The sequence below is a fragment of the Cibotium barometz genome, chromosome 2 (assembly GCF_041138505.1).
Source record: "Cibotium barometz isolate CiBa-2024 chromosome 2, ASM4113850v1, whole genome shotgun sequence".
In the NCBI taxonomy this organism is placed as follows: domain Eukaryota; kingdom Viridiplantae; phylum Streptophyta; class Polypodiopsida; order Cyatheales; family Cibotiaceae; genus Cibotium; species Cibotium barometz.
Window position 1 is genome coordinate 22,197,321 of NC_141047.1, and position 26,614 is coordinate 22,223,934.

The following is a 26,614-nucleotide window of genomic DNA, read 5'->3' on the forward strand; positions in this document are numbered from 1 at the left end:
CAGAGAATTTACCTTGAAGTTCTGTAATGTGAACAGATTTCCTTGGAATAAACTTTTTCGGTGCTGCCTTTTGATGAACAGGCGCCGAAGTTGTTGTAGCTTCATTCAAAGGACAAAATTTCTTTGTATGCCCTTTCTCTTTGCACTTAAAGCATGTGAGTTTTTCCCTAATCACAAACTTTGGTTTTTTGCTGGCATTGTCACCATTTTTTGGTTTTGGTGTGAAAACCAATTTCCTTTTTTGTCCACTGTTTGAATAAGTGAAAGTGGGTTTCTTTTCATTTGACGCTGGTTTTGATGAATTGGCACCAACCATTGTCTTATGAAAAACCTGAGCAGCCTGAATAGCATCTTCAGCCGTTTTAACTTTGCACTTCTTCACCTCGTATTGATAATCACGAGATAATCCATTGATGAAATTACCACACAAAGTATGATCATCAAACTTGGCTTTAGTAGCCAACTGTTTAAACTTTTGCACCACATAGTTATCAAAAGACTGATTAGCCGTGCTATTTTTAACCAACTTGGCAATAACTTTGAATTCATCCTCTGGTTGGACAAATTCTTTCTTGAATGCAACTTCAAAATCTAGCCAAGTAGTGGGAATAGAATCTTCTTTTAGATCCTTCTACCAAGTCAAAGCTTTCCCCTTTAATAAACCCTGTGCCATTTGCAATTTTTGCACATCAGTGAAAGGGTGAAAAGCAAAGTGTGTATTCCACCTGTTAAGCCGCCTCTTGTGTCTTCTCCTTCTTCTCTCTGCCATACACCTTTGGTGCAAAAGACGGAGCAACTGCTTTGGTAGCTATAGATGAGGTGGCTAGAAGAGCTTTCTGCAGAGTTAAAATCTGCACCTTATCATGTATTAAGAATACTATTTAGGAGAATGTGATTATAATAGTGCTCTTGAAAAGCCTACCCTAGGATGAGTTTAGTAACATTGTTACTACACTCACTAACTTGCCAACTCCAAAGCTAATGGATCTGGAAGCATTCTTACTTGATAAAGACAACAAGATCCAGTAGAGGTAAGGGATTCCAAAAGGAGACTTCTTCAACAAGGGAGGTTTCAAGAAGTTAAAGTCACCCTTTAAAGGTTCGCATCATCATCATCAGAGGGAGTTTCTAAGGAAGTCTTGCAACTTCTGTGGAAAACCAAATCATGAAGAGAAAGGTTGTTTCTATTGAAATAAATCACATAAGGATTTTCTTACAGGTGGAGCAGATTCAAGTGAAGAAGAATAAGTGAAGAATGAAGTAGTAGCCCAATTTTGTTGAAGATGACTGGGCGTTTTAGACCAACTAATAAAACTAGGCCCTACTTATTGGTCACTCATCTATCCTAAGTTTGTTACAATCATAACTAAAGCTTAGCATGTGGCATCATAACCAACATTGTAAACTAAAGCTTAGCATCTGGCATCATAACCAACATTGTAAACTAATTGGAATAAGACTGGGCACCAAGATGGTCATTATAACTAGCATTGTAGCCAGTAAACTAGGACTAGCATTACCATCTTCTAAGCCATGGATATTTTGTTGAGGGAGGGTGTTGAAATTACACACAAAAATATATTGTATGTGACATTTGGGGACATTTGGCAAATGGTTCTAAGGTCTATGGCCATATTAAGCACATGGTTTTTGGGCATATTTAGAGCTCTAGATTGGTGAGAAACTCGTGGGATGCACATTGCAAGTGGAGGAGGAGAATCTTGGTTGCATTGAGTTCTAGGCACTTAATGCTCTTTTTGATGCTACTTTTATATTAGGAAGTTAGTGGGGTGTGATTATTAATCACCTCCTTAATCACCTTATACTTAAGCGTATTTAAAGGCTACCATCTAATATGACAATACATTACTTTTCCCACTCTTCATCTTATTATTATGATGGGCTTATGCTTAATTCTAATTATTATGATTGGCTTATGCTTAATCCTAATCTTTTTGATTCATTAGTCATAGTGGTTAACCCTCATAATAAGTCTCTTGTTTAAGCCATAATGAATTTCTAACCTCAAGTTTAGTGGTACACGGAGTTCTCAACTAAAGTTCAATTTTGTTCATGCATTATTTGATGGGGAGAAACGGTCTCATGAAACGTAGGCTAATAATGGGCCAAGGCACTTTATCCCTCTTTAGGAGGGTTTTCCCCTTGAGCGTATATACACATTCTTATGAGAGTATAAGTGACCTTATCATGTCACTTCACTTATTCTGGTCAATATGCTCTAAGTGTTATGCTTCTCTCTATCTCTCCTTGCTTGTTGCATCTACTATTGCTACCAATTTTAACTCCAACAATTGGTATTAGAGCAGATTCTCTTGGCCCTCACCCCCTTGTCCTCTTCTCGTCGAGCTGCTCTTTAAATTTTCTCAAATTGATCTATCCTCTTAGGTGGAGAAGGTATTCCATGTAGTATGTTGTTAATTATGTTAATGGAATTTTTTGCACGTTTCAAGATTGGTTTGCATGTTATAAGGTTTTCGTAGATATCCTGAGAGAGTGTCAGACCGTCTTTGTTCGGTTTTGGGTTTTCTACACTGCAGCATTTGGGGTGTAGAAACAGGGCCATCATTGTCATCTTTGACAATGCATCTTCAAGCTCATCATCAATAGTGTTGACTACATTATCATCATTGTCATCAATTTCTACATTCTTGCTAGCAACATTTCTACACTCTACATGCTACCATTTTTTTACACTTTGTAGATTTCCTTCGTCTCATTAGTGATCTACTCAGTTGTATTCATCAATGGTGGGCATTGATGGTACCTGTAAGTAGTTGGGATATTTGCATTTTGTGTTAGAGATTTGTTATGTACAAGCTTAAATAGCAGGCAGTGATGTATTTGAGATGCTTTCTATTGAGGATAAACTTGAGGGGACCAACTACCTGTTGTGGTCCTAAATGACACGTCACATATTGGTTTACTAAAGGGCTTTGGAATGTCGTTATTGGCATTGAGGCATGCCCTATCTTGCTAGCACATGATAATGTATGTACTTTAGATGGTGACATAAGCTCGATGTAATTGTGGCATCTGCCTTTGCATCTCCAATCAGCCAAGTGGGATGTCAAGGATGCACATTAATATACATTGGTGGCACTTTTCATGAAAGTATAATTATTTTCAAGTAAAACTTCTAAACAGGCTTGGGATGCACTTGTTGCGCTTTACTAGGTGCGTAACGAGGCACGAGTAGCCTACTTGTGTAAGTAGTTAGATTTTGAGCATATGAATGAGGAAGGTATAATGGATGAGTTCCTTACAAGGATTAAAGATCTCATGAAGTAGTTTGCATGCATTGATAAGGCCTATCCAGAAAATTAATTGGTGTCTACTGTTCTCACAGCTTTATCAGATTCATTATAGGGTTTTACATCCACACTTTGGCTCATGATGAAGGGTAGCCCCTTACATTTTAATGAGTTGGTTACAGTGCTCTTGCACAAGAAGAGCAAACTCAGCAAAACCAAACTAGTATGCATGTGGGAGATAGGCAACATGCACTACGAGTCAAAAAGATAAAGGCAAAGAATTTTTCCAAGGCGGCTATAAACCAAAGGCCGAGTCAACCTAGACTTCTAGCAGGATGATAAGCCTAAGAAGAAAGCTAAATGAAACTATTGTCAGAAGCACAAATTGCATGTGTGAGACTTGGTCCCCCTCAACCCAACACAAATGGAGTTTTGTTTTTTGGTATTGATTAAAGAGATTAAAGAGAGGACTTTAGAGTTTTGATTCTCAGAAAAACTACAGGGATCCCCTAAAAGAATTTGGAGAATTAGAAGGGGAAAAATATAAAAAATTAAGTGAACATTAAGGGGCAAATTTCTTATGGGTAACATCTTTTGCATTCTGAATCCTTTTGGGAGCTTCTTTTCGAATAAGGAAGAATATATTAATTAGGTTCTTATGGTAATATGAAGCTGCACATGAACACCCCTCTTCAAGTCTTTATTTGGTCTGAATACACTGATTTTTAAACCTTTCGGGGGATTGAATCCAGTATAATAGGGCGAATGTGAACATTGGGAGCAATTTTCTTATGGTAATATCTTTTGCATTATGAATCCTTTTTGGGAGTTTCTTTTTGGACAAGGAAGAATATATTAATTAGGTCCCCATAACATTAAAAAATGAAAAATTCAAATGTTTAAAATCAAAGAATTTAAGTGAAGTTTTGGACAAGGTTTCAAGTCTAGGACAAGATTTGGTATTTTGTAAATATCTTGAGTTATAAGGATAGATATTGGAACACTATCTTTTGAGGTTTGTCAAAATGGTTAAAGGGCTGAATTTATAGATTTTATATCATTAAAAAAGGACCATCAAAATGAGTAATTTATAAGTAGATAAAGGGGGATCAACTAGACCTAAACGAGACAAAATAAGAGCTAGTTTCTATTAAAAGACTAAGGTCATGTAAAAGGGTAGGAGAAGGGTGTGTGTATGAATGGACTTATGGTCCACTAGCTCACCTATTTAAAGGTGAAGCTAGAAGGCATTTGTGGGTGAGCAAAGGCCAAGTTGTATTCATAAGCAACTTAATAAACAAGATGTGTTCTTGTATTTTGTGAGTCTCTCTCCTCCACATATCTTGATGTAGCATGAGCACCATGTTTTATCAACATGGTATCTAGGGCTTGGTTGTGTGGTGGAAGTCTTTGAGTGCTTGCATCTCCTTTTTTGAAGTCTTATCTTCTCAACCTCCATAGCCATTCTGTACCTGCCGTCTGTGGAGCCGTCCGTGGAGGACCTAGGGAGGACAGTAGAAGGCATTTCAGCCCCTGATTTCTTTTGGAGATCTCATCCCCAGCATAAGGCATAGCACCCCAGCAACTCACAGCCCCGACATTCGCGCTGTACAGCCCGGCATTGAGCATTTCCCAGAAAGACACTGTTTCTGAACAACGTGCTGATTACGTGGTCAGATCTCTCAACAGAAGGCGCCTTAACCTCAGCCACCATAGGGCTTTATTAGCCCCCCAAGTGAGCGACCTTGGGCTAAGAGGGCTCTTGGAAATTCTTCCTATGGAGAGAGATCTACAGCAAACCCTAATAGTCACATGTCTGGCAGCCATAGCCAAGAAGTGTAAAGCTTGGTTTTTTGGTTTTTAATCTCACTAATCTTCATTAAGAGTGAGTCTAATCACTTATTGATCTTCCCTAGAGCATGTTACAGATCTGGAAGCCTGTATCTCAGAGTTTCTATATTGAGAGGAGCATCATTAAGTCCTCATAAGCAAGTGATATTTAACATCTCCATTAGCAAGCATTGCATAAGCTTGGAGATGAGTGCTTCTTAGCAAAGGGGAAACCTTAAATCCAGCAAAGGGGAGCCATTATAGAGTGTTTCTAAACACTAAGTGTGTTCTTAGACACTAATGGTGAATCTAATCAACAATACAAGTGTCATTAGATGCTAAAAATGTGCTCTTAAGTACTAATAGTGTTGTAAACACTAATGGTCATCTTAATCACCAAAGAAAGTGTTCCTCGATACTAACGAAGCTCATCTCCATCAGAATTAGTGGTTGGGCACAAACCCTAAGTGCTAAACCATAAGATTCATCATCTTAATCTCTTTTTTATGCAACATCCTTGGCTTGATTAAGGGTTGTTGCACTCTCATAAGCCATGCCAAAACATCATAAATTTTCTGGTTTTCTTCATAAATCAGCCCATTACACTCTTGTAATCTCCCTTCAATACCCAATGTCAAAGGAAAACACCCAAATTAAGTGTCGTGTCATCGAAGAATCTCATGGATTTGTCTATGTGTGGTGGAGATCCTCGATGTTTTGGATCAGGCGCGCCTAGTACGTAGGATGGAGTAGGTCTACCCACGTAGAACTCCTCTGGGACGTGAATATGGCCTCTGTGTGTACGGCTAAACAATGTGACAATGTTGGCGTGGGTGGCTAATGTGGATTCTTGTGTTGTGAAGAAATTAGTGATGGATATCTAGAGAGAGAGAGAGAGAGAGAGAGAGGAAAGCGTACATAACAACAAGTGTTTGAAACCACTTCTTTCTAAAAATAGAAAGCACAAATGCTAAGGTTCAAATTCAAACGTATTCTACTATTTAGGGAAATTAACTAATTAATGAAAAAAAAATATTTTTTTTAGCAGGTACAGAAAATTTGTAGAAATACTCACACACACCCCCAACCCCCGTATGGTGGAAGGCACCCCCCTCAGGTATGGCACAAGCCGGGGCCGAGGCCGCCCACATATCAACTTTGGACTTATAAATCTCCCAAGGGAGATGATACCACATGAGGCCCCACAAGAATCGAACTCACGACCTTGGGGATTAGAGTCCAACACTCTAACAGTTAAACTAGCGCTCATTGGTTAAAAAAAATAAAATAAAATAAAATAAAATAAAAAAAATTTTGGTACCTTGTTTTTTTGAGAATACTCTTAGAGCGTCATTCGTGTTACAAGAGAGAGCGTAACGTTATGAGGAAGCTCAAGTTCCACGAGCAGAAGCTGCTCAAGAAGGTCAACTTCCTGGAATGGAAGAGAGAGCGAGGGCAACGCGAGGGCATGATCATGCGCCGCTACCACATCACTGGTCGAGACGATTACAAGAAGTGAGTACCTTCATTGCACGAATGAGTACGTACATGGATGTGTGTGTGTGTGTGAGAGAGAGAGAGAGTTGTCCATGGGATTGGGAGAGGTTATCGAGTGTCCTCTTTTTTTTTTGAGCCATGGCTGAACAGTATGATGGAGCACCCGAGGAACCCATAGCCAACACGTCATCGATGCTCTCGCAGAAGGGGTAATATTTTAGTTGCACAACAAAAGCATAGACAACATAAGTTGAACGACAAGCAATGGCTGGTTCTACAGTGGCTGAGTTTTTCTGCTTGGGGGCTGAGGTTATCGAGAGGGTTGGATGTGTAAAGGAGGGGGAATGGGCCCCTTATATGGGAAATTTTCCCTTTCTACAGCTGGTCAGCCTGTTGCCTATTTTAGACTCTTTTCACATCTCCAGCCCCTGGACTGTGCTGGTCTAGGGCTGCTAAAGGCATGGAAGTAGGCCTTGAAACTGTCCCTAAACCTGCACAGCACTGTCATGATGAAATCTGCGGTCCACACTTTGCTCCAACTTTTTGCATCGTGTCATTCTCATAAGCCTTTACCTGGGCACTATCTGTGCAACCTACCCTACTGTAGCAGTAGCACATCCTTATCTTCCTCTGCATTCGGTATCCTTGTCCCTTTATCAATAGGGTTTGCAACTGTTCTCTCTCCTAGGCTACACTATATAGTGCCCCAATAGGCATGGCACATGCATCTGAGGGCTGATGGATACATGTGGTATCCTCTCCTGATTATTTTCTAACACAGGCAGGGATACCACATGTATCCATCAGGCTTGCCTGGACAAATGCCAATCATGCCTGTCTTCAAGTCCGATCTGAAACAAGAACCAATACACCTAGTGTTGATGGACACAACGTGCATGAAAAATGTTTTGCTCTTTCCACTTCAGGCTGCTCCTCGATCTTCTTAAAACCTGCTGGTTTTCTTGCCAAGTCTTCAAAGAATGCCAAAAGCTGGGCTGGATTCCATTTTGTCCAACAATTGGCAAGGGAAATCCATATGAACACAAATAAAGAATTTATGAAAAGTTAAAGCTCTACTGACCAGATCAGCCACAATAGGCCTAGCAGCGTATTACTTTGTTTCAAAGCACCAGTCAAGGTGGCTTTTTCAATTGAATCAGCTCTTTCCAGTCAAGGTGGATTTTTCAAACAAACCAGCTCTGATTCTTATGTCAAGGTGGTGTAGACAGATGAGATCTAAAGGCTTTCAATTATTTCTTTTGTGATGATGGGATACGGTGGCATTAGTTTGAGACATAAAACATAGGCTGTGACATATTTAGTTCTGATAGGTAGAAGAAAACAAGGCATACTTCTAGCCAATCATCAAACCAGCACATGCATTATGAATTATGCATATGCACAAGAAAAATGGAAATCGATTGCTCTCAGACCTTGTACCATACCACAGGGCTTTAGTCATACTAGGCTACCCTGGTGTGTGTTCCCACTCAAACTAGTGGCACACCACAGTCAGTCAAACTGGCCTCTCAGCTAGTCAAACTAGGTAGAGAAGAGTTAGGTAGTCAAACTAGCAAGCTCTAGTCAAACCAGAGGTAGGGAGTACTAAGAGTGAAGCAATACCAGTCATGCTGGTCTAGAGAAATACCAACCTCTTGGGAAAAAGAGGAGACTGACAACATGTTCTTTATCCGTGGCACATAAAGTACATTTGAAATGCTTAGGTCTGAACCATTTGTAGCTGTGAGAATGATCAGTCTCCCATAATCCCCTGGCTATCAACAAGCTTTTCATCATAAAGATCCATAGTGAATAATTAAAGCCGTCAAGTCTATCCTCAATGGCCTCATACCCAAAATATCAGATCCTCTCAATGCCATCTCTTCTCACAATGCTGGATTTTTAAAAGCAAACTATGTGCACTCAAGACAGGAAAGCCCCCCTTGAAAGAGAATCCTTGATGCACCCTATATGCTTGTAATAAAATACTAAATGATGACTAGAATGTGTACACAAGACACTGGGAATTGTCGAATTTAGGATGCGATTGCCAAAGTATACGAGAAACATGATGTATACTTGAATGAGCAGAAAAAGACACCAAGATATGTGCACAAGAATGGGAGTGCCTAGAGTTTGCACAGGTACAAGAGTGCCTATGGATGCTGCCACTACATTAATTCACCCCTTTGAACAAGAATCCCCAAATGCAGCACACAAGCTTTGAATTTGTCAAAAATGATGTATGCAAAAAAATTTATGTACCTCTGTGATCAAGATGTTGGTGTGTATTGATCTTCCCCTCTTCTCTTCCCCACAAAATCACAAAGGTATGGAAGCTCTTAAACAATGAATACCTTGTGGGTGTGTAGGCGGTAGAAGACCATGTGGGCACAATGAAGGTGGTGGTGAGTGCAGAGCGGAAAGGCTGGGCGGAGGTTGCGCCACCGGCGTTGCTTGAAACAGTGGCGAAAACGAGCTGAGACGCCAACAAAGGTGGTGCTCGTTTTGCAGTGGTGCCACCCATATACCGGGATGAGCCACCTGAGAAGCCGACAGTGGTGGTGGTTCACTGCACAGTAGCTCCACCCGTGATAGTCGCACAATGTGGAAGCAAAACATAGGAGAGAGGCAAAGAGAGGGAGACATTGAACAATGAACATCATGTTATGTAGCAAGAGGCTTTTACAAAGGCAATATCAGCCAGGAGAAGATGTAGAACTAGATGATTGATAACAAGTGAGAGGAGGGGAGGCCTTTATATAAGGAGTGTAGCTGGCCGACTGCCCTCAAGGAGTTGGCCAATAGCAGCCCATGACCTGGAAATCCCCACGACTAGCATAAATACATGAGATAAAATGTCCAACCTAATACAAGGCCAAGATCCCACTCCACACATGAGATGCACAAATTCTAACATCCCCTCTGCAACTCATAGTGTGCAAAAATCGGAAGAAGAAAACTGATGAAGAAGATGCGACCATGGACACCCTAGTACCGGCTAGATACTGAATACACCGTGGAAGATGCACCTGCCAACCTTTCTCTTCAAAACAAAATGCCACCTTGAACAGCAAAGAAATCTGCCTGGGCTTTGAATTCCCACACCACTGTGGTGTGCAATAAACTCCAATCACCTCAACAATGGACTGTGAACACATCACGCCCCAGAAAATCTCGAACAATGAACTTGGAACTCATCCAGTCCATAATCTGTGCTACACCAAGCAATAGACTTGGAACACATCTAGTCCATAGCTCCAAAAATGAACTTGTCTCGCCAGATGTTTTAATGCTTGGAACTCCGACTCACAGTTCCCATGCACCATAAATGGAGCTACTAATAGCCTCCTCGCCCACCCACAAGCCTCCTCTGCAATAGACTTGGAACACATCTAGTCCATAGCTCCAAAAATGAACTTGTCTCGCCAGATATTTTAATGCTTGGAACTCCGACTCATAGTTCCCATGCACCAGAAATGGAGCTACTAACAGCCTCCTCTCCCGCCCACAAGCCTCCTCTGGCTGGAAGCACATGAGGAGAACTATTTGTATAACTATAGAAGTTGACCATCTAGGTCCTCCCTAGCTTTTGTAGCCTTGGGGACACTAGAAGTATCAGAGTCATCATCTTGTATATGATCATTGCCTGTCTTTGAAAACTTGGTCCTGGCCTGGATTGTACCTTTGGTCTTGCAATCCTATTATCCTTGGCCAAATGAACCTGCTTTCCATAAGAGTAGAGTGACACCGTCCTGTTTGTTGCACTATAGCAAGTGCCTGATCCTGTCCACTAGGAGGGAACCTTACCTGCTCTTGAGAAACAAGGATAGATGCCACCTCCAAGAGGGAACCCATATCCACGGCAATAGCACATATGTGCAAGCAAGCCTTTGTGCCACTGATGATCTCAGCACTCCACCACCAATCTCCAACACTTCTCCAACGGAATGAGGTATGAGGAACAAGCAGCCCCCTCTCAAAACTGAGAGAGAAAGGGGCTTGACAGTAGCAAACAGTCCACCAAAACTTGCCAAAAAAACACCCACAAAGTAGGTAGATCCATCAAAGAAGAGGCAGGCTGAACATGCCACAAGGTTGTAGCGCTCCACATGCGAAGAAGAGGACCACCAGCTACTGTCCAGGGCTGAAAACGCAGCCCACACACCACCAGCACAACCAAGCACTGATAGAGAAGAAAGCGGAGGAGAAGAACAAACGCAGGTACCAGGAAAAACTCAGCCGCCTGCTGAAAAATGCGGTCACCAAGGAAAAGATGCAGCCACCGTGGAGAAAACGCAGCACCCAAGGAGAACATGTTAGCATTCATCTCCTGTCCCTACCATACTATATTGTAGGGAGCGAGGGCTTGTGATGTGGGTGTGCCCACTTGCGGGAGGAGTCCCTGATTTTGTCCATATTCTTTCCCAGTTTTCTAGGCATGTTGGGGGGAGCTGTTTTCTTTCTCTGGCTGGCCTGTAGGAGGTGGCTGGCCATGGGGGCCCACCTAGATGCTGGCCGACCAGGCCAAGCCTGGTCGTGGGCCAGCTGACCAGGTTATGCATGGTCGTGGGGCCCTGTAGGGGCCGTCAGCCTGTTTATAGAGGGCCGACTGGCCTCCCCTTGTCCATATATATAGGGGCACATTGCCCCCCCCCCCACATATTGTACTGGATGTAGTGTGTATATACCAGAGTTTTCAGCGCACATCTCTTGCTGATTGGAGAGTGACCGGGCCGTACGGGACGTGGAGAAGCGGGTAGAAGGCGGGCGTCATTGCTGGACAGCCACCTTGCAGTCTCTTCTTCAAATTTTTTTCCCACCCACCCTTCCATCACAAGGCCACGTGAACCCCCGAGATGGCAAATTTGCTTGAGATGGCAGATAAACCTGTGAAGATCCCCACCCTCTTGATGTTCCCGGTGGACTGACAGTTGGACGGGAAGCGTCAGGAACAACTATGGCATTTGGAAGGTGATGATGGAGTCTATTTTGGAATCTTATGATTTGGCTGGCTTCGTCATAGTTGGAGTTTCAAGGGCAGATCTGGAGGAGGAGGACACTTCACTGTCAGTCAAGAAAGAGCGGGAGGCCCAGGCATAGTTGTGGGATTGTATCAATGCCCGTGCGCGCTCTTTCATCTTCCTTAACTACACACCCCAAGTGATCAATCATATCAAACACATGACGCTGGCTCAATGGATTTGGCAACACTTGGCCTCTTTGTACAATTGGGTATTACCCATGAAGAGAGTCTCCTTGGAAGTGCAGATGCGAGTGATGAATCTTGCAAAGTCTTCGTGATGATGCGGGAGCACATAAACAAACTCCAGGTTCTTCAGTAGGAGGTTCTTTAGGCTAGAAAGGAGATATCATGAGAGGACATGGCCATCACCCTGCTGTCTCATGTGTCCTCTCAGTACTTCGCTTTCTACTCCTCTTTGATCACTAGTGGGAGGCTTAGCACCATTACTTGGGAGGAGCTTGTGCAAATGCGAGTGATGAATCTTGCAAAGTCTTTGCGATGATGCGGGAGCACATAAACAAACTCCAGGCTCTTCAGTAGGAGGTTCTTTAGGCTAGAAAGGAGATATCATCAGAGGACATGGCCATCACCTTGCTGTCTCATCTGTCCTCTCAGTACTCAGCTTTCTACTTCTCTTTGATCACTAGTGGGAGGCTTAGCACCATTACTTGGGAGGAGCTTGTGCTGATGGTCTTGGACTAGGAGGAGCGGTTTTTGAGGTTTTGACTGGCCAACGGTTGAAAGGTCGCAACAACAACAACAAGGGCAAAGAAAAGTCTTCACAGTCAAAGTCTTCGGAGAAGAAGCTCGACTTGGATCATGATGCCTTGAAGGCCGACTGGACCTATAACCATTGTGGCTAGAAGGGTTACTACTAGAGGAAATTTCCTCAGCGGAGCACCGAGAAAGGTGCAGATTTCTCAGTTGTAACCGTGAAGACTCCAGCTTTTGTGCACTTGGAGATTATGGACACTAGAGCTTTATCTTCTTCGAGCAGGGAGGCGGTTGGTCTCACCGTTGGGGATACTCAGGAGTGGATTCTGGATAGTGGTGCTTCCAGGCACATGGCTCCTTCCCAGAGTTGTTACAGGACCTTCGGAGGCAAATGGGCCACATCTTTATTGGTGACAAGGTCACTATCTCGATTCACGGTGAGGATAGGTTGGAGTCGTTCTTGATGGCAGGGGGGAAAGCATTCCTCCGGGGTTCTTTATGTCCCATCTCTTGGCTTTCATCTTTTGTCAGTGCATGAGGTTTGCGTAAGATTGGCATGTGGGTAGAGTTTGATGAGCATTTAGTTGCTATTTGGGACAAAGCAACAGGCCAGGTTGTTTGGGAAGGCGGAGTGAAAAATGGAATTTACAAACTCTCAGCACTCTCTTCTCTTATAGGTACTCAGCTCGGTGATTTGTGGCATTTTCGTTTTGGCCACTTGAATGTGTAGGCGTTGCAGCGGGCTTTCCGGGACCAGATGGTGGATGGCTTGCTAGATGTTAGAAGCAGGCAAGGACATTGCAGTTTTTGCATTCGTGGGAAGCATCATAGGGAGTCTTTTCCGAAGCAGGCTACCAGGCGGGCTTCGAAACCACTAGAGTTGGTTCACATTGACTTGTGTGTGCCTATGCAGACCCCATCTTTGGGAGGAGCCTTGTATTTCATGCTGATTGTGGATGTTGTAGCAGGTTCACATGGGTGTACTTTTTGCCACATAAGGACCAAGCTTTTGCTCGGTTCAAGGACTGGTATGCTTTGGTGGAAAAGGAGTTTGGATTGCAGGTGAAGACTGTTCGGGCTGACAAAGGAGGGGAGTTCTCTTCAAATGCTTTTGTGCAGTTTTGTGCGGAGAATGGCATCAAGCGGTAGCTGGCCAATACTGGGTAATGGAGGGGTTGAGCGAAAGAACCAGACTGTGGTGGAGATGGCAAGGACGATGTTGGAGTATCGTGACCTTCCTCGTCCACTTTGGGGAGAGGTTGTGGCTACGGCTGTCCATATCCTCAACCAATCTCCGACGATTGCAGTGCCTAAGGTGACTCCATTTGAGGCTTATTTTGGTAAGAAACCAAATGTGTCCCATTTCCGTGTTTTTGGGAATGATGCCTCTATTCACATTCTAAAGAAGCAGAGGGGGAAGCTTGCTCCAAGTCCCAGAAGCTTGTTTTTGTGGGATATAACTCTTTTTCCAAAGGCTATAGGTTATATGACCCAGAGCGAAATGAGGTTGTTGTCATCAGAGATGTGTCTTTGATGAGCATGTTCCAACTTCCACTATTGAGGAGCCATCGCTTCTTGGAGAGCCAAATGAGTATGGGGATGAGTCTTGGGCTATTGTTCCAGCTAGCCAGTCTCAAACAGTAGGAGAGGTTGATCCCGAGGTTGGAGATTTGCCCCAGCAGCAGGAGGCAGCTCTGCGTTTTGTTCGGGTACCGAAGTTGTTGGATACCATTTGGGAGTTTGGTGTGATGGAGTATCCCTACGAGTGGACCATGACGGATGGACCTGGAAGATCGCATAGAGTTTGTGACAAAAGGTCATTCAGAGGAGCATTATTGTTGGTGTCAAGTGGGTCTACAAAACCAAGTATAAGTCCGATTGGTCTGTGGACAAGCACAAGGCCAGACTTGTGGCTAAGGGCTATGGTCAATGGCCAGGCATCGACTATGAGGACACTTTTGCATCGACAGCTAGGATGTCCACGATTTGGATGGTTTTGGCCCTTGCCTCTCATCAGCAGTGGCCAGTGTATCAAACGGATGTTAAATCTGCGTTCCTGAATGGTGACTTGCAGGAGGAGGTGTATGTTGAGCAACCTCTAGGGCCCAGGCTCAAAAGGGTTTGAAACAGGCTCTGAGGGCTTGGAGTTGGAAGATTGATGCTTTCTTTCAGAGACGCGGTTTCCAGAGGTCAGTTGCATATCCGAACTTGTATCTCTTTCGGGAACGTGGTATGGTCACATTGATTATCCTCTATGTGGATGATCTTATCCTCACTGACAGTCATGTGGAGCACATAGCTGTGACGAAGGCTGCCTTGTCAGAGAAGTTTGAGATGACGGATTTAGGCTTACTTCATTTCTTTTTGGGATTGGAGATTTGGTAGACCCAGAGGGGGTTCTTTGTTTCTCCGCAGCGGTATGTTCATGAGTTGCTTGAGGCCTTTGGGATGGAGAACTGCAAGCCCATTTCATCTCTGATGGACCCAAATACCAAACTTACTGTTCATGATCCTTGTGAGAAGGTTGATGTCTCTTTATATCGGAAACTTGTCGGTTCATTGATTTGGTTGCTGAACACCAGATTGGACTTGAGTTTTCTAGTGGGGCTGTTGAGCTCATTTATGCTAGGATACGGCTTTACCCTTGGCTCGGCAGCGATTTCCTGGAGCAGCAAGAAGTAGCCAACTGTTGCCTTGTCTTCCGTTGAGGCAGAGTATGGGGCTACTTGTGGTGCTACTTGCGAGGTGGTGTGGCTGAGGAGGTTCCTTGGCGAGATTGGGTTTGCGCAGAAGGAGCCCACGGTCATCTAGTGCGATAACCAGAGCTGTATAGCTATTGCTCGGAACCCGGTCTTCCATGCTCAGACCGGGGAGCCATTTTCTTTCTCTGGCTGGCCTATAGGAGGCAGTTGGCCATGGGGGCCCACCAAGATGCTGGCCAACCAGGCCAAGCCTGGTCGTGGGCTAGCTGACGAGGTTATGCATGGTCGTTGGGGCCGTGTAGGGGCTGTCGGCCTGTTTATACAGGGCCGACTGGCTGCCCCTTGTCCATATATATAGGGGCACATCCCCCCCCCCAACATATTGTACCGGATATAGTGTGTATATACGAGAGTTTTCAGCGCACATCTCTTCTCCAGCATTTCTGCGTTTTCAGCTCTCAGTTCTTGGTCTCATTTCCGCTGCACATTTTGACAGAACATGCAGCCACCTTGAAGAATCGCAGCAGGTTGATGAAAACGCAGGTACCTCTCTATTCCAGAAAAAAACGCAAACCTTTTTGTAGGAGGGGGGATCGCCGTGTGGGGGTTGGTACCTAAGCGACTGATACCATGATAAAGTTGCACAATGCGGAAGCAAAACATAGGGGAGGGAGAGAGGGAGACATCAGACAATGAACGTCATGTTATGTAGCAAGAGGCTTTTACAAAGGCAATATCAGCCAGCAGAGGATGTAGAAATAGTGCTTGTAAATGATTGGATTGTTGAATATCAAGTCAAAGGAGGGGAGGCCTTTACGTAAGGAGGACTGTAGTTGGCCGACTGCCCTCAATGAGCTGGCCAACAGCAGCCCACGACTAGCATAAATACATGAGATAAATTTCCAACCTAATACAAGGCCAAGATCCGAGATGCACAAATTGTAACAACCCGACTAGTTGGCGGAGATGGCTCTTGGTAGCGGCGGTGCGCGGCTCTCAATCGGCAGAGGTGGGCTCTGGGCAGCGGTGGATGGTAGCGACTAGAACTGCAGCGATTGGGCCTTTGCAGGTGGCGCAAGCAGCAGCAAGCTGGAGAACTTCACTCTGATGCTAACTATTGAACCTGGAGAACTTCACTCTGATGCTAACTATTGAACCCTGGTGAGAGTGGGCAAGGAGCACAATTGAGAGAGAGAGAGAGAGAGAGAGAGAGAGAGAGAGAGAGAGAGATTCAAACGACCCAAAGAGTCTATGAGACCAAAATGATGTGTACATAGTGTCCATGAAATCTCATCATGGATGAAATAAGAAAAAGCAACAGAAAGTAAAACTGAAAACTGAAAGCTAAGATATCAGACTTTGAGATTATACAAGATGAAAAATCTAGATTCTACTATGTGAGGTATAGGGTACAATAAGTGATTGGATATGGGAGAGTTACATAAAAACAGTCAATCAACCTTCTATATTAGGCAAGGGCCCATAGGATGTCCATCATGGGTGATACAAGAAGGCTAGAGATGTCGATAGTCTGCTGTGAGGATGAGGTTGCTCGATGGTGGGCCAGGATCTCATGAATCCAGGGATGATGAGTTGGGGGTGGTTGGGGTCTGATGGGATGAGGGCGTCTAGCTCTCTGGAGTGTGCATGCCCGATTCGATGCGACTCCCATGGGCTTGCTGGGTGGAGCAACTATGGTATAGGCTTCCGTATTCACTTTGGTGGGCTCTGGTGCCTCCCTATCTACCCCTCTAGGCTGGAAAAAACTGGTGATGGTAAGCTGAGAGAGAGAGATGTTGGCCAGCAAGATAATCAGCACATTAGCAAAGGATTAACAAAGGGATTAAATTGGTTATACATGAATCGTGGAAAAGCATATTTGCATTATGGAAATTGGTCCTTTTTATAGGAGAGACCTCCCTTTACAAAGGTGAAGCATATGCTACCACCACATATGCCATATACCAAACACGATGCCAAGTGTCCCTAATAGGTTTCACTTTACCACACATCACTACTTACATAATATCCTTCTATGAGGCTATTCCCACACAAAAGAACTCATACACACTAGCGGTTGTGGAACCGCTTTATTTCAAGACTAAGCTTGCAGTGGTTTATTTCCACATTAATCACTATTAATATTTAACAAGAAGAGTGAGCTAGTCAAGCTAGCAAGCTCTAGTCAAACTAGAGGTAGGGAATAATACTTCACACTAGTAGAGTCTCTAGACTTCAGTCATAAATCTGACTATCCTTACCCGAGATTGCCGAGCTGATTAGCCATGATTGATAGCTACAAAGAGCAAAGGGAGGCAGTCTTGCAAGATGTCGAAAATCATTAAGGGGACGTCTCGAGTTGGGAGAACAAGTCAACCCAAGTTGGATTGGGGAGTTAGGCTATAGGAGTGCACCATTTTGGAGGAACGGTCGAGTCGATGTTGAGGACTAAGACAATCACCGGATTCCAACTAGGCTATAGGAGTGCACCATTTTGGAGGAACGGTCGAGTCGATGTTGAGGACTGAGACAATCACTGGATTCCAACTAGCCTCTCCTACTGTGCAGCATCAGCATGAGACAACTCTTGAAAATAGAGCGAGGAGCCTACTGTTTGAGCTGGGTCCGAGTTGAGGCTCCCCTAGGACATGTGGGAGGAGGCTCCAAAGAAGTGTCGTGATGGAAGGTGGGTGAGCTTGTTAAAAGTCCGGGGTTGACAAAGATGCTTCTCATCACAATTGGGTGGCGATTAGAAGAGGGCTAGGTGAAGAGAATTCGAGGATCGAAAGAGGCTGGTCACAAACTTGTCTTTGAAAGAAATACTAAGCTTGCACATTGGGGCGAATGTGAATAACTATTGGGTGTCCATGCGCCAAGGGCTGCAAGGGCAAGCAGAAAATTCTTCCATGTCTCTTTTTGGGGAAGGAGATTGCGAACAATGAGCTCGCTCAATAAAGCTCTGCTCTGAATTGCTAGATTGACAATGCCCATCCCTCCTTTGTGTGGGGGTTTGACAATGTCTCTCTATGCCACCTTGGCCTGGCAGCAGCCCTCATGTGCTATTTGAACCTTTGGTGTGCTTTGTCCCACTTGGGAGATGGAAGGTTCATCGAGAAAAGATTGGAAGCACCACTATCAAGAATCCACTCCCGAGATCCCTGGTGGTGAAACCAACTGCCTCCTTGCTCGAAGAAGATGAAGCATCTGTGTCCAAAATCTCCAAGGCTTAAGTGCTTAAGTGCACGAAAGCTGGAGTCTTTGCAACTGAAGTTGAAGAATCTGCACTCTTCTCGGTATTCCGCTTGGGACACTTCCTCCAATTGTGGCCTTTCTCGCCGCAATCATTACAGGTCCGCTCGGCCTTTAGTTTCTCACGGTCTGAATCGGGCTTCTTCTCAGAAGACTTCTCCGACGAAGACTTCTCTTTGCCCTTGTTGTTGTTACGGCCTTTCGACCGTTGGCCAGTCAAGGCCTCAGAACCTCTGTCCTGTGGAGGGTTCGTAAAACGCTCTTCTTGGTCCAAGACCATTGGCACAAGCTCCTCCCAAGTGATGGTGCTGAGCCTGCCACTGGTGATCAAAGAGGAGTAAAATGCTGAGTACTGAGAGGGCAAATGGGACAACAACGTAATGGCCATGTCCTCTGAAGATATCTCTTTCCGTATCTGGAGAACCTCCTGTTGAAGAGCCTGCAACTTGTTGATGTGCTCCCATATCGTCGACGACTTTGTAGGATTCATCAAGTGCATCTGAACTTCCAAGGAGATCCTCTTCATGGGTGATACTCTGTTGTACAGAGAAGCCAAATGTTGCCAAATCCCTGTGGCCGGTGTCATGTGCTTTATATGATTGATCACCTGTGGTGTGCAATTTAGGAAGATAAAAGAACGGACACGGGCATTGACACGATCCCATAACTGTGCCTGAGCCTCCCGTTCCTTTCGTATAGAGGGTAACTCCCCGTCTTCCAACTCCGGCCGTTGAACACCAACAACAATGAAATGAGCCAAGTCATAAGACTCGGACTCCATCATTACCTTCCATATGCTTTAGTTGTTCCCATCCAACTGTCAGTCCACCGGGAATGTAGGGAGTGTTGGGATCTTCACGTGCTTCTTAGCCATCTCAAGCAAGTCTGCCATCTCAAGGGTTCACAAGGTCTTGTGAAGGGAGGGTGGGTGGGAGAAAAAGAAAAAAAGGAAAAAAGAAGAGGCTGCAAATAATATGTAAGGTGGTTGTCCAACAGTGATGGCTGCCTTCTACCCGATCTCCAAGTCCCGAACATCCCAAGCAATCTCCAATTAGCAAACCCTCGACATCCCACTGGCTCCACGCTTCAAGCCACCTGGGGCTCTGATACCATGTCAGAATGCACGGCGGAAATGAAGACAACTATTGTAGATAGCAAAACGCAGATGGAAGAGAGAAAGAGAAGCTGTGTAACTCTGCTATATACACATACGAAAATCCCGAATACACACCGCAGAGTTGTGACATGTGAGGTCTTCGACCGTAGTAATCACAACCTTAGTCTAACTAAACTGCACTTAATGATGTTTAAGAGATAGACAAATATGTGTCAATGCAATGCAATGCAATGCAGCTATATTAGATGAATGGGTTACAATGAGATCTGAATAGATCTATGATGCTGAATATGCTGCCTATATGCTGAATATACTGATATGCTGAATGAACTGCTGTCCCACTGTCTTTCCCTTGTCTCCTGGGAAGGAAACGCTGAAGGGATGGCTTTGGGACTGATGCAATGCTGATGTGATGCTGAAAACGCAGATGTTCTCCTGTTACTTGGGAAGGAAACGTTGAGGAGATAGATGCGATTGGCTGAATCTGCTGTTTACTGATGTAGATGCTGAACTGAATGCTTTGCTGGACTGAATGCGTTGAGGGCTGAAACGTTGCAGTCAGATGCTATGATGGACTGAAATGCTGAGGTCTTTATTTATATGGGGAATAGGTGCTGGTCGGCCAGCTTGGCTACAGTCGGCCAGATGCACATGCCCACGATTGCTATATAATGCCATAAAAGGCTGGTTGGCTGACTTAAATGTTGTCGGCTGCCTCCACAAGCCCCCAAATGCTTGTCTAGATGGCTAATGTGATGCTACAATACCGAATCCAACCCATACCATGTGGTACATGCTGAAAACATTCATTTAAATGTCCATAAAATGCCTGATAAATCCTGATGATGTTTATGATGCTAAAATGATGCCATGTCACTGTACACCTGAACGGTGTGCACATGACATTCCCCGCTGCTAAACTGTTGCTGGGTGGTATACCTGGCAACCTTCGACTCCTCTGGGGATCCTTCTCCTCCGAACCACTGCCCCTTCTGTAATCTGCTGCCGGGATTGAGGTCGTCTGCAGGAGTGAAATCCTTTGAGCCAAGACTCTATGTACTGCAGGAACTAAATGGCAAATGTTGCTAAAACTGCTTGGAAATACTTGAGTCACCCCTGACCTGCCTGTGGAAACCTTTCTCCTACCATCTCCGTCGTTCCTGAAGCTGTGAACCTCCTGAGGCGATGTTGGAGCAAACTTCCATCTTCTGTGGAAGAGAAACCCCTTGCTGTTGCCAGTTGAAGCCCAAAACTTATGTCCTCCTTTGATGATGGATGTCATTCTTCTCGAGAGGGTTCATGGGCAAACATGTATGCCTTGCAGATGCAAGACTGACTGCTAAGATGACTGTTATGCAAGCCATGTGCAACCCTATATGCTGTGCAAGAATGCAGATGGATGGGTTACTAATGCATACCTAAGGGAAAATCCCTAAGGGTGGCCTGCAAGATTTTGAGAACTGGGTTTAACTGTGCGGAAGCAATTAACATGATGTCTGACTGAATGACTGACGGAATGAACATGATCTAAGGCTGGTTACCCTGTAACGCTCTGATACCAATGTGACATGTGAGGTCTTCGATCGTAGTAATCACAACCTTAGTGTAACTAAACTGCACTTAATGATGTTTAAGTGATAGACAAATATGTGTCAATGCAATGCAATGCAGCTATATTAGATGAATGGGTTACAATGAGATCTGAATAGATCTATGATGCTGAATATGCTGCCTATATGCTGAATATACTGATATGCTGAATGAACTGTTGTCCCACTATCTTTCCCTTGTCTCCTGGGAAGGAAACGCTGAAGGGATGGCTTTGGGACTGATGCAATGCTGATGTGATGCTGAAAACGCAGATGTTCTCTTGTTACTTGGGAAGGAAACGCTGAGGAGATGGATGCGATTGGCTGAATCTGCTGTTTACTGATGTAGATGCTGAACTGAATGCTTTGTTGGACTGAATGCGTTGAGGGCTGAAACGCTGCAGTCAGATGTTATGATGGACTGAAATGCTGAGGTCTCTATTTATGTGGGGAACAGGTGCTGGTCGGCCAGCTTGGCTGCCAGTCGGCCAGATGCACATGCCCACGACTGCCATAAAAGGCTGGTCGGCTGACTTAAATGCTGTCGGCTGGTTTATACATGCTGTCGGCTGCCTCCACAAGCCCCCAAATGCTTGTCTAGATGGCTAATGTGATGCTACGATGCTGAATCCAACCCATACCATGTGGTACATGCTGAAAACATTCATTTAAATGTCCATAAAATGCCTGATAAATCCTGATGATGTTTATGATGCTAAAATGATGCCATGTCACTGTACACCTGAAGGGTGTGCACGTGACAAGAGTGTGGGGGGTAAGGGGCCATTTTATATGGCCCCAAGCTGTTGGTTAGCCAGTCTAAAACAGGCCGACAGCAGCACATGCGCACGACCAGCACCTCACGACCAGCAAAACCCTGGTGGGCCAGGTGCCTGCAGTCAGCCAGGTCTGCAGAAGACAAGTCAGGTAGCAACACTCAGTCGGCCAGCAAAAGGAGACAGCCGACAGCCCAGCCACACCTCAGAAAAATGGCCGACAGCCCAGCCACTGTCAAATCCCCAACGGATCTCCTCGTGATCGTTCTTGGTACGAGACTCGAATCTTGCAAACAAACGAATAAACAACAAGGGGGTGCAGGCCTGACTCACCTCCCAACCATGACAGCCGTGGGCAAGCCCACAGTCTTGGCTGTCCCCACCGAGCCACGAGCTGAGCTAATTAGGTTGACGTACCGACCAATCTCCTCCTCGCGACGTCCCATACCGCCACGAAGCTACCCTCGCGGGCCTCGAGATTGCTGCCGGCCTCGGCTTCATAAAACAGATGCACGTCTGCACTAGATCCAGGCTCCAAGACCATAGAGCTCTCACAAACTCGCGAGACTCTCTATATCCCAATAACTAACCTTGGCCACCCTTTTATAGGCTCTTGGCCGGTCATCGGGCGTCCACACTTGGGCGCCCGCCCGTCCATACTTGGGTGCCCGCCGGTTAGTCTATCCCTAACTCAGCTTGTCAATCAGCTTGCCTAGCTCCAAGTTTCCCCAAACCTCGAAGCTAGTCTTGCGTGCGTGTAGCACACGGTAGATACACACTGTGCACATAACATACTCCCCTTCCTCTAAGAGCTCACTCCTGAGCTCACTAAAAAGCCAGGGTAATCTCTCTGAAGAGTGGTCAATGTCTCCCATGTAGCGTCCTCCTCAACACTATCCTTCCACTTGATCTTGTATTCCGTGATAAGCATATTACGCAATTTTCTTTCACGAAATCCAAGAATCTTTTTGGGTTCGTGCGGAACAAATGTCATGTCTTTGACATCTATAATTTCTTGAGGAGTAACTAACTGATCTGTTCCACCCAGTACTTCCTTAAGTCTACTGACATGAAATACAGTGTGTGGGAGAAGAGAATTAGGGTTAGGTTAATTCATGTGTGGGAGACATACACAGAGAGAACAAGGGAGAGAGAGAGAGAGAGAGTTGTGGGGATAAGTCAACTCATGATATGAGTGTGTGACTCCCCTATCACACATGTATATTGTACTAGTACACATAGTGCACTTAGTACATTAAAAGTACTAAGTGTACTTATGGGCTTGTACACACTATAAGGGTGGGCATAACGCCTTTACCCCAACAACCTCCCACTTAAAGGCAAAGTGCCCTTAAGTAAAGGAAAAGAAAAATCAGCATGTACATGATAATATACAAGGCCAAATCAAGGCTGAAACTGGCCTCATCCAATGCCCATCAAGTGTCTGCAATGAGCAAACCGCTCCGGAGGCAAACTCTTTGTCAACAGATCAGCCGGGTTGTCATCCGTATGAATCTTAACAAGCTGAATTTGCTTGTTCTCTATCACCTCTCTGATGAAGTGATACTTCACATCCACATGCTTCGTCTTTGCATGAAAGACAGGGTTCTTTGCCAACTGGATGGCACTCTGACTATCACAATGCAACAATGGAATATCCCCTGTATAGCCCAAATCAACCACTAACCGAGATAGCCATAATGCTGTTAGAAGTCATCTCCTGTCTAGTTTTATACACCAGGGCCTTTGTTGTGGGTGTGCCCGCCCTTATGAGGTGTTTTCCCATTTTTCCCCACACTCCGTATTTTTCCCCTATTTTTTCCCATTTTTCTGAGGCTTGGGAGGGCTGCCAGGTGATGCCAGGAGCACTCTGAAGCTGGCCGACTGGATCTACATCAGTCGTGGGCTGTCAGAGTGCTGGCCGACTTGTTCTGACTAGGCGGAGGCATCTGTAGCTGGCCGACTGCTATTTTCAGCAGTCGTGGACATTTTTCTCAGTCGTGGGCTTTCCTGATGCTGGCCGACTGCCCTTTAGGGGAGTATATATAGGTCCTTAGCCCCCATACCTCATTTGTATCATATTCGAGATCTTCTTGTGTATATAGAGCAGAGTTACACGCCTACATCTGTCTCTCTCTTGTGCTGTTTTTCTGCCTGCGTTTTTTGCTCGTGTTCCCAGATTTGGTCATCATCTCCGCTGCATATTCTGACATGGTATCAGAGCCCTAGGCTCTAGATAGGTCTTGGGATTTGTGTGAGCAAGAGGGGGACTGTTTTGTGGTTGATTGGTGGACTGTTTTGGACTGTTCGGGAAGAGGAGAAGCAAGAGGAAGGCGGGCTGATTTGCTGGACAGCCACTTGCAGGTTTTAGTTCTTCTTTGTTCCCACCCACCCACCCTTTTCAGAGTACATCCCCGCTATGGCAGATCTGTTTGAGATGGCCGAGAGACATGTGAAGATCCCGACACTCCCCACGTTCCCGGTGGACCGTCAGTTGGACGGGAGCAACTACGGCATATGGAAGGTGATGATGGAATCCGTTCTGGAGTCCTACGATCTCGCCGATTTCGTTGTTGTTGGTGTTCCACGGCCGGAAGTAGAGGAAGGGGAGTTACCGTCAACCCGAAAGGACCGGGAGGCCCAGACGCAGATGTGGGATCGCGTCAACGCCAGGGTCCGTTCGTTTATTTTCCTCAACTGCACACCGCAGGTAATCAATCATGTAAAGCATATCACGCTGGCCAGAGGTATATGGTAGCATTTGGCCTCACTTTACAACAGGGTATCGCCCATGAAGAGGATTTCCTTGGAAGTACAGATGCGGGTTATGAGCCCTGCAAAGTCATCGACGATGCGGGAGCATATTAACAAGCTGCAGGCTCTTCAGCAGGAAGTTCTTCAGGCAGGGAAGGAGATATCGTCAGAGGACATGGCCATCACGTTGCTGTCACATTTGCCCTCTTCGTACTCAGCATTTTACTCGTCGTTGATTACCAGTGGCAGGCTCAGCACCATCACGTGGGAGGAGCTTGTGCCCATGGTCCTGGACCAGGAGGAACGATTCACGAACCCTCCTCAGGGTGGAGGTTCGGAGGCCTTTACTGGCCAACGGTCGAAAGGCCGTAACTCGGGCAAAGGGAAGGCTTCGTCGGAGAAGTCTTCTGAGAAGATGTCCGTTAGTGACCGCGAGAAACTGAAAGCAGAGAGGACCTGTAATGATTGTGGCGAGAAAGGCCACTACACTACTGGAGGCAGTGTCCCAAGCGGAAGACCGAGAAGGGTGAAGACTCCTCAGCAATCATGAAGACTCCGGCTTTTGTGCACCTGGAGGTGATGGACACCGATGCTTCATTTTCTTCAGGCAGGGAGGAGATTGGAGGACTCTCCGCAACGGATACTCGGGAGTGGATTCTCGATAGTGGTGCTTCCAGGCACATGACTCCTTCCCGTTCCGGTTTACAGGATCTCTGCAAGCTTTCTGGTCATATTCTTACTGGGGATACGTCCACTATCCCAGTTCACAGTGAGGGCAGGATGGAGATAGTTCCCGATGGCAGAGGGGGGAAGCATTCCTCCCAGGTGTTGTATGTTCCGGCACTAGGTTTTCATCGGTTGTCAGTGCATCAGGTTTGCAAGACTGGCGTACGGGTAGAGTTTGATGAGCATTTTGTTGCTCTCCGGGACAAAGCAACAGGCCAAGTGGTTTGGGAAGGTGGAGTGGAGAATGGAGTCTACAGGCTTTCAGCACTCTCTCTCCCAGGTCCTCAAGATTGTGATGAGTGGCAGTATGGTAATAGCTACTCAGGTGTGGATACGCTGCAGGTGCGGGCTTTTCGGGACCAGATGGTGGATAGCTTGCCAGTAGATGGCAGCAGTTGGCAGGAACTTTCCAGTACTGAGGTTGGTAGTTCTTGTGTTCGTGAGTCAGAGGAAGCTGAACAGGTCACTTATGCTCTGATGTCTCGTAGTGTTCGGGACATAGAACTTCCAGTAGTTGAGGATGTTCTTTCCACGGGGACCTTTCGGAAAGCCAGGCAGGTGACAGGTGATTACTTGCAGAAGGAGGTGGTTTCTCCAGGCTTTGTGGTTCCGGATTCAGAGGGGGTGGTTGACAGGTTTCAGAAGGCCTTGCGTGGTCTTCAGAAGGTTTCCAGGACTTGCTTGTGCACCGTAACAGGTGTTGATCCTTGTGAGCAGTGTGATGTCTCTATGACTCAGAAGCTGTATGGTTCATTGATCTGGTTGACGGACACCGGATTGGACGGGAGCTTCCTGATGAGGCGGTTGAGCTCATGGTTGCAGATGTCTCTTTGGGAGGCAGGATTGCGTTTCCTGTGGTTTCTGCGGCATGCGAAGGATCATGGACTCTTGTACACAGGAGGGGGATTGTTGGATGGAGTCCGACTCCACGGTTGGAGTGACTCGGTTTGGGGAGGAGATCCGGACACGAGGAGATCTACTTATGCCCGAGGAGCAGTTTTACGGAGCATGAGGAGGTTACATTGCAGGTTTGGGCTTCCACTGGAGGAACCCTTGGTCATCCAGAGGCACTTTGTTCGTGAACAGATTGTTGCTGATGACATCTTGCTGGAGTTCTGTTCGATGGAGGACAGTACGGTGGACCTCTTCACGAAGTCGCTCTCAGGATTTGCTCAGGCGGCACCCCAGCTCCCAGTGGTTGGTTACACAGCCAGGAGCTGAGAGGGGGTGTTAGAAGTCATCTCCTGTCTAGTTTTATACACCAGGGCCTTTGTTGTGGGTGTGCCCGCCCTTATGAGGTGTTTTCCCATTTTTCCCCACACTCCGTATTTTTCCCCTATTTTTTCCCATTTTTCTGAGGCT

General features: G+C 45.6%; 1 protein-coding gene across 1 annotated transcript in view; it reads left to right on the forward strand.

The window, feature by feature from the left end:
- The first annotated feature begins 6,456 nt into the window (after positions 1 to 6,456).
- The window catches only part of LOC147640815 (Alpha-L RNA-binding motif/Ribosomal protein S4 family protein), a 32,052-nt gene continuing 11,894 nt past the window's right edge, over positions 6,457 to 26,614 (forward strand). The window contains exon 1 of the mRNA XM_086815705.1: positions 6,457 to 6,617. Within this exon, the coding sequence (XP_086671831.1) occupies positions 6,484 to 6,617 (134 nt within the window). The 5' untranslated portion in view covers positions 6,457 to 6,483. The remainder of the gene's footprint in view (positions 6,618 to 26,614) is intronic.